This window comes from Nansenia antarctica, assembly GCF_963989245.1.
Source record: "Nansenia antarctica genome assembly, chromosome: 5".
Classification (NCBI taxonomy): Eukaryota; Metazoa; Chordata; class Actinopteri; order Argentiniformes; family Microstomatidae; genus Nansenia; species Nansenia antarctica.
Window position 1 is genome coordinate 34,219,640 of NC_137690.1, and position 8,623 is coordinate 34,228,262.

At 44.1% G+C, this 8,623-nt stretch overlaps 2 protein-coding genes across 2 annotated transcripts; both read left to right on the forward strand.

Annotated features, from left to right (window-relative positions):
* Positions 1–1,215: 1,215 nt before the first annotated feature.
* On the forward strand, positions 1,216–1,551 carry tal2 (T-cell acute lymphocytic leukemia 2; the record flags this gene model as incomplete). The annotated part of the gene is made up of 1 exon (XM_080532418.1): positions 1,216–1,551. The coding sequence occupies one exon, from the start codon at positions 1,216–1,218 to the stop codon at positions 1,549–1,551; it is 336 nt and encodes a 111-aa protein (XP_080388544.1).
* Positions 1,552–7,109: 5,558 nt separating this feature from the next.
* LOC308158660 (UDP-glucuronosyltransferase 2A2-like) lies at positions 7,110–7,961 on the forward strand. The gene has a single exon (XM_080532344.1). It carries the CDS (start codon positions 7,161–7,163, stop codon positions 7,932–7,934), a length of 774 nt encoding a protein of 257 aa, XP_080388470.1. The 5' UTR covers positions 7,110–7,160; the 3' UTR covers positions 7,935–7,961.
* Positions 7,962–8,623: the final 662 nt, after the last annotated feature.

The following is an 8,623-nucleotide window of genomic DNA, read 5'->3' on the forward strand; positions in this document are numbered from 1 at the left end:
GTAAGGAAAACATGTAGAAAACGGTCTTTAATTAGTGTCGGTAATCCCAGATTTGGATCCTTGACTTCCTACGGTACGGCCAGGCGCCCAGTGGTCATGTCTTTGTTTTTAGCCCCTAAAGGAGGCCGACAGGAGACACGGTGGAGGAGAGGAGACGTCCCTCTGGAGCACCAGACACCATGCAGCAGACGGGAGGAGAGGAGAGGAGAGGCTCCACGTCACCACACGTCACACAATAGGGCTCACCCTGCTATAAGTGAGATGCATGCACCAGCCTTCCCCATCTCTCTCTCTCTCTCTCTCTCTCTCTCTCTCTCTCTCTCTCTCTCTCTCTCTCTCTCTCTCTCTCTCTCTCTCTCTCTCTCTCTCTCTCTCACTGTCTCTCTCTCTCTCACTGTCTCTCTCTCTCCTTCCCTTACACACAGAGCAATCAGAGAGTATGAGAAGAGTGGACTGACTGGAGGGACTATATAGCGGGCTACTGCACTGGGCTGCTGCCATAAACAACACTGATGACTTGAGGTACCTACGCCTCTAACAACCTAACACCACAGCCCTTCACAGGTGAGATTACGGACCCTTATAAAAAGAAAAAAAATTCCACACTTCGATTTTTACCTCAAAATGTCATGTTTTTATTTTGTTGAGAAAAAAAAAGAAAGACATAGGAATTTGAAGTCATCTCGAGTGGGATGTAAAAATGGGAAAATAAGATTGACGGTATATATTTACAAATGTACACTGTAAAATATACTGTTTTTTTAATACAGCGAGAGGCATGAATGTGTGTGTGTGTACGCTTATCACGAGTCACAGACTGACTCACACAAGCCTTTGGATGAAATGACTGAAGGTCATGCGTTTACCAAAGAAAGCCAATTTTTATGACGCATTAAAATTTAAAAAATCATTTTAACTGTATACGGATACATTCGTTCGGTTTTTTACATACATCTATTCATCCATACGTAATGAGATTATATTTCTAGGAATATTGCTTCAATCTCTCGTCATGGTAAAATTAATAATTTTACATTAGAGATAAGGGCAATAATAACCATTATCTTCCAACATGTTATGTTCTAGTGCCTCAGGAAATGCTTTGTGACACCACCATATATCTGTCTAATCTTAACATCCCTCACCATGGCCACCATATACTGTATATGTCGGACCCTAACCTCCCTCCTCCTCCCTCTCTAGGAGAGCAGCACCATGACCAGGAAGGTGTTCACCAACACACGGGAGCGCTGGCGGCAACATAACGTCAACACGGCCTTCGCGGACCTCCGCAAGCTCATCCCCACCCACCCGCCGGAGAAGAAGCTGAGCAAGAACGAGATCCTGCGTCTGGCCATGCGCTACATCAACTTCCTGGTGGAGCTGCTGGAGAGCCAGGGGGGCGAGCCCGCCTCCCACTCGCCCGCCGCCTTGCTCACCTTCCTCAGGGGCAACGTGGAGCGCCTCCACTCGTCCCGAGCCTGGGGGCTGGCCAGCGACACGGACGTGCCCTCCCCAGGGTCCAGCTGCGACAGCACCGAGGCGTGGTAGCTAAGCGCTACCTTGTCCTGCGACGACGGCCTCTCTCTCTCTTACCCGATGTCTCTAGGAGCGAAAACTGCCATCATGTTCCATGATCCATAGACTCCATTTTGGCTCTTGGCTCAAACGCCAGTGTTCTGCACACGAGGGATGTTTGTCTGATGTTTGTGGACGATACTGTGCCCGTTGACTGAAAAGAGTGGATTTAGCCACGTCGTACGTCAGTGTTGAGATCTTGACAGGGGAGAGACGGGAGCCTTGTGAGAGTTAGTCTGTAATCTGCATGGATGTATCTTGGATGTATTCTCCCTTCATGTCTGCAATTTATGTTCCTGATTCTGGGAAAATTCTTTCCCCATCAAGGTTTCTCCTTTCAAGGAATTATTTGAGAAAGACATTTCAGAATTTTTTTTATGATCTGTCCAATTCATGACGGACTGCAATCAGAAATACAAAAACAGCCATGGGCATGTTTCTTTCCTCACAAAGCTGATTTTCAAGACTGAATCTGATCCTGCATCTGCAAGCTACTATTTATTATTCTATTCTGCAATATGACCACATTCCATTGTATTAGAACATCACATTGCTGTTGTCCGTATTGATTATTTATTGGGACGACAAGGATTGATCTGAAGGATGATGACAAAACAGACAGTCCTCTTTGAATTATGTTTCAAACGTAGGACTGCTATGCTGTGTGGACAGATAACAGAGAAAATATGTGTTGTCTATTCAAGCAATTATTCAGAAGCTTGTCATGTAGCCAAAGATTATTATTTGACCATCTTTTGTCAAGGCTATTGTGATTAACTTATCCTTATTATTCTGTTTTTGTAAATTATGTTGGTTAATTTGTGAATATGTTATTTATTGGAACTATTAATTTAATAAATTATTTGTTAATTAACCATATTGTGAAATACTTGCTTTGTTTGTTTAGTTTGACCTCAAACTCAATTTGACCAAATTGAAGTCAAACAATATAATCATTTATGATATAAAGACCGTATCCTGGAGTAGGCCTACTGTTTTTGACAAGGAAGGACTTCTATCAACATCATGCAACACATCTGTAACACCAAGTACAGCTGCTCCCTGTGTGCTTGTCCATGTTGGGGTCTCCAGAAAGGCCTTTGTAACTAGTAGATGGGGCGAGTGATGATTGTCCACTACATAGCCTCTGATGGCCTTGTGGACACAAGGATGACCTCTGAACTCTGCCCAGTGTCTGAAGGGCCCAGAAAAGGGAGGAGAGAAAGGACAGCTTAACTTGTGGCCCGGAGTCATAGGTCAGCGTGCAGTCAAACCTTGACCACTGACCGCTCAGCAGACGTCGCTCTCCTTATGAGTGGTCATCTCACAACCGCAACCGCGGTCAGATGCTACTGTAGTGTATTTACATTTTCACATTTTGGGGCATTTAGCAGACGCCTCATTCTAAAGCGACTTACAACAAATACATTTGATTAAGTAAGTGAATCCTCTATCCACCAGTCCTAGCAGGAAACTAATCTATGCTATCGTCTATTGTCAGGGGGGTAATAGATGTCTCAGGAGGGACAGTACAGGGGGGTAATAGATGTCTCAGGAGGGACAGTACAGGGGGGTTGTAGATGTCTCAGGAGAAACAGTACAGGGGGGTAATAGATGTCTCAGGAGGGACAGTACAGGGGGGTAGTAGACGTCTCAGGAGAAACAGTACAGGGGGGTAGTAGATGTCTCAGGAGAAACAGTACAGGGGGGTAGTAGACGTCTTAGGAGAGACAGTACAGGGGGGTAGTAGATGTCTCAGGAGAGACAGTACAGGGGGGTAGTAGATGTCTCAGGAGGGACAGTACAGGGGGGTAGTAGATGTCTACTACGCCCTGTACTGTCCTGAGACACCTGTTCTTCTAGCTAGCTGTGCCCACCCTAGAGCTCTAAAAAATGTCTTACCTAAAAGTAAATTTTACAGACTGAGACGCCTTTGCCATTCTGATGAAAACTTCACAGAGAAGCTCTGGAGATGAAACAACGCTTCCTAAAGAAAGTTATTCTACTCAATGTGTAGGTGAGGCTTACCATACTGCTCTATCTAAACCTAGATCTGCCGTATTGAGAAAAAGTGTCTAAAAAGTGAATAAAACATTATTCTGTGTCTTGTATCACCACTTACACGTCTCCTCAGGCTCACATTGTTAAGAACACTATCCTGAAATATTGGCATGTCTTGACTACGGATCCGGCTCTCTCCCAACATTTTACGGATCCACCTCTTTTTGTTTATAAAAGAGGAGGACCTAACCTGTGGAATAAATTGGTTAGAGCCAACATGTTGCCTAACCCTAAACAGACCCTTCTGGCTCCCCTTAAACAGGGAAACTACCCTTGTAAGGGGAGTAATCCATTTTTTTGGTGTATTTGTTAAAATGCTCATGTGATCAAATGTATATTGGTTAAACATCCTCTCCCCTCCAACGCAGAATCAGTGAACACAAAAGTTCCATAAGACGAAAAGATGTGAACTACCCCATAGCCTGTCATTTGTAGCATTTCTCTATAGTTTTTTGTTCTGCTATGTATTGTAAGTAAATATGTATTTTGGTGTTTCCTGTCTCATGAACATATGAGATTTTTGTAGTCCACTAAATCTAGGACTACAATTCCCTTGATGCCTAGCCACTAGGTGAAATATTTGACACAGGTGTTGTGCATTGGCTAATCAAGTGATGTTGTTTGAACCCTTTATACCACTGCATTCACTTGTCTGCTTTATGCCTGAAGAAGGTCTATGACCGAAAGCTCGCACAATAAACAATGTTCTTTGCACAGATTTGAGTGTGCGGATGCAGTTTTTTTGCACTCAGAAAATCTGTTATTAAAAGTATTCCTTTGGCAACCATACACAAATATTAGATTTGGCTTCAATTACATAATTACCCGTAGGCTCTCATCATTATTCTAGATAGACTGTGAAATCAGATTTACCCATAACCGTACATACAGTATCACAATAAAAGGAATGTCTGAAGAAAGAAAAGCCATCTGTTTAAAAAAAAAAATCCATTCGTTAAGACACATTATCAATAGATCAACGGATAACGAACCCTAACCCGGTTGAACAAATAAGCGCGAAACAAAACGGTTTCCTTTTCTGTGTGAGTGTTCACCTTTGTATCGGCTATGATGTCATCCACAAAAGAGGAGTTTACACATCGAGGTCACAGATCGACACCCCCTAATCACCTATTGTGACTGTGGAAATCTGTCCTGTTTCCTGCCAAAGGGCTGCATCTACTGAGCCGCAGAGTAAACAGAGTGTTTAGGGGTTGGTTTGAGGCTTTAGGCCCTTTTCTCCCCACGACGAAACCTGCTAATGGTGTGTAAACGGAGCAGTGTGCAGCTGGACACACACGGCCCGTGGGAACGGGCAGGTGACGTCTTATTATCCAGCAGGGATGAGTCTTTCGGGGAGGTTAGCAGGGATGAGTCGTTTGGGCAGGTTAGGAGGGATGAGTCGTTTGGGGAGGTTAGCAGGGATGAGTCGTTCGGGGAGGTTAGCAGGGTGCTGTTGTACTACCAACAGGTTATTCTCCCAGTTGGGCCCAACTTTGAACAATCTTCTTTATATTCTCACAAAACATTATTTTGGTTAGGCATCATGGATTCTGTAAGATGGTAGTCTATAATAATATAATTATGTGGTGAAAAAGAAGATGCATTTGTGTGTCCATTTCAGCAAACATTACTCAACATTTCTCTGAAGCAATAAATGTGACATTTTTATCCATTTATAGACGTGTGTGGTGCATTAACATTTAGCATCGTGTCTAAACAATGTATGTTGTCATTTGCTGATGCACATTATTTGCAGAAAACATTCAAACGTAATATGTCACTTTTGGCAGGATGATTGAACACACAACCGCAAAAAAAAAAAAAAAACTAATCTGTATTCTGCTCATCTCCTCATCCAAGTATATTGGCCTGATTGACTATTCTCTCCCAAGTACAGGGGTAATCGTCTATTGAGAGCACATTTCCTTATCAGCGTCTAGCACACTGTCTGAATCTGTTATCACAATGGGCCAGATCAGTACAGGCAGCCTCGCTCTCCCGGCTGAGGCAGCTATGAAAAAGAATTTCTGGCGCTGGGTGCCAACCGATAGGCTCTGAGCTCTTTATCCCCTTAAACCAAATCACACTCTGCATGTTTAAATATTTCAGCTCCCCCTCCATCCCCCCCCCCCCCCCCCCCAGCTCCCCCTCCCCCCCCCCCACCAAGCCCCCCCCTCCTCTCATGACGGTGGCAGCTCTGTTGGGATGCAGGTGCAGGCTCGGGGGGGGGGGGGGCTGTATTGTTGGGCTGGACAGCACCCTCTCCTCTCTGGAGCACTTTCTTATAGGGGCCCGCTCCGACAATCCCACATTGAAATCAGATTATGCAAATGTATACTTCAAAAAGCAACACGCTGTAACTCACACCCTGACGCTGGGAGAGAGCAGAGGAGAGGAGGCACCAGTGAGGATGATCAGCACTGGGGATGGGTAGAGAGAGAGAGAGAGAGAGAGAGAGAGAGAGAGAGAGAGAGAGAGAGAGAGAGAGAGAGAGAGAGAGAGAGAGAGAGAGAGAGAGAAGAGAAGGAGGACAGAGGAGGCAGTGTGGTTGAAGGAAGACACTCAAAGTAGTCCACTTTACTCTTTTTGTATGCCATTGACATGCATCCTCTGGCAGAACATGTACCGTATATGCAAATAGAGAAATCTCTATTACTCTATGACAAGCCAAGTTTTATGTTGACTCTGTGGTATAAGTATCTCTTGTAAGCTAACCTACACATAAGGGCTGTACCATGTATGTGACATAGACCATTACATTGACCATTCACTGCACCACAAGAGGAAGGCTGATACCCCTCAAGCAGCGACTTTCTTAACAGGGCAGCAAATTAAGTATTCAAATCCTCATTGTTTTTCCAGACACTCCTTGATCCAATGTCGAAATGAATCTACAATGTTAATGAGGGGCCAAAGTACCATGGCTGAGAACCCCCACAATGCCCCCTGCTTCCTATAGGCTGGGGGACTCTTATCTCTTCAAACAGACTTGACCCTGAGAGGTGCCCTCTGGCCCCACACTGAAATCAGCTGCCTCCTCTTTCACCTGATGACTTCACTACTGCTCACATGCAAAACATGATTGTAAAGATACTGCTGAGAGATTTTACTTTAGAACGTTATTTCAGGTGACAATAAATCATGTTTCCAAGTGAACAAGGTCAGCCACACATAAGATAGATCAATTCCTTATCTCAAATCAGTAAATACTGTCGTACTCAGTGACACGCGTTTACCCGTACGTTTGACTGTGCATATTGAATACACATTCACACACCACATGCAAACAGACACACACGCACACACACACACGCACACACACAAAACCATGATTAAATTCTCTATTCATTGTTGACATGGGCAGTGCACCTTTTACCCCCAAACACGAAGGTGTGGCTTAATATTGTCATGTAGCAAGAAGTTGAACTCTGAATCGTAGTACCACTGTTCTTGAGTTAATGATTTGTTTGACTTGAAAATAGAGAGAATAGCTTCAAGCCTGTTTCCACATAGTCGCCATGAAGCTGCCATTGTATATATCAGCGTGTCTGATCATACAGTTATGTTCCATCGGGAGAGTAGACTGTGGCAACATCCTAGTTTGGCATACTGAGGGAAGCCACTGGATCAACCTCAAGCCAGTGTTGGACACTCTAATGGACAGAGGACACCGTGTAACAGTACTGGTGCCGAGTGCCACCCTCTTCATGGACCCCAATGAACCCTCTCGGTTCAGCTACGAACCATTCAATGTCTCCATTTCTCATAAAGAAAATAATGATTTCTTAGAGGAGTTCCTGCACTTCTTCATGTATGAGCTGGATCACTTGAGCTACCTGCAGATCCATCTGAAGTTGACGGACCTTATGGAAAGAGACCTTAAGATGGCTATTAAGATGTGTGATGGAATTCTGAGATCAGAGACTGTCATGGGGAAACTAAGAGAGGCCAAGTATGACTTGTTGCTGGCAGACCCCATCTACGCCTGCAGTGATCTGGTGGCTGAGATGCTGGGGGTGCCTCTGGTCTTCACCCTGCGCTTCTCCATAGCCAACACCTGGGAGAGGCTGTGTGGGCAGGTCCCTGCTCCCCCGTCATACGTCCCCGGAGCCATGGTCAAACTGACAGACAAAATGAGCTTCTCCGAGAGACTATGGAGCTTCCTCTTCTATGCCTATCAAGACATGAGCGCACACAGACTATGGCAGAACCTAGATGAATATTACAGTGATATTCAGGGTGAGTGTGATGATGAAAATGACAGTGATATTCAGGGTGAGTGTGATGGATGAATATGACAGTGATATTCAGGGTGAGTGTGATGGATGAATATGACAGTGATATTCAGGGTGAGTGTGATGGATGAATATTACAGTGATATTCAGGGTGAGTGTGATGGATGAATATTACAGTGATATTCAGGGTGAGTGTGATGGATGAATATTACAGTGATATTCAGGGTGAGTGTGATGGATGAATATGACAGTGATATTCAGGGTGAGTGTGATGGATGAATATGACAGTGATATTCAGGGTGAGTGTGATGGATGAATATTACAGTGATATTCATTCATTTGTGATGGATGGGGTTCAACTCTGGGTCTCTCACACAGAAAAGTCTACCATTACGGCAAGAGCACATCCTTAAGATCACCACACTTTGAGTTAATGTCACAGGCAGGGCTACTCCATCATGAGAGTGTGATTCCCAATCACCTCCGCTATGAGCAACATTTTTAGATTAGATTCAACTTTATTGTCATTATAGAGTACAAGTATCAGACAACGAAATGCAGTTTAGCATCTAAGCAGAAATTCAAAGTGATATAAAACATGCTATAACATGACAGTGATAGTGATAGGTACAGTATGGCAAGTATGGTAGTTAGAGGTACAGTATATACAGTTATGAGCTATGTACAGTATGGTATGTACAGTATGGTATGTACAGTATGGTATGTACAGTATGGTATGTACAGTG

Excerpts from the sequence above, each read along its gene's own strand:
- LOC308158660 (XM_080532344.1), top strand. The coding sequence starts at position 7,161 with ATGAAGCTGCCATTGTATATATCAGCGTGTCTGATCATACAGTTATGT.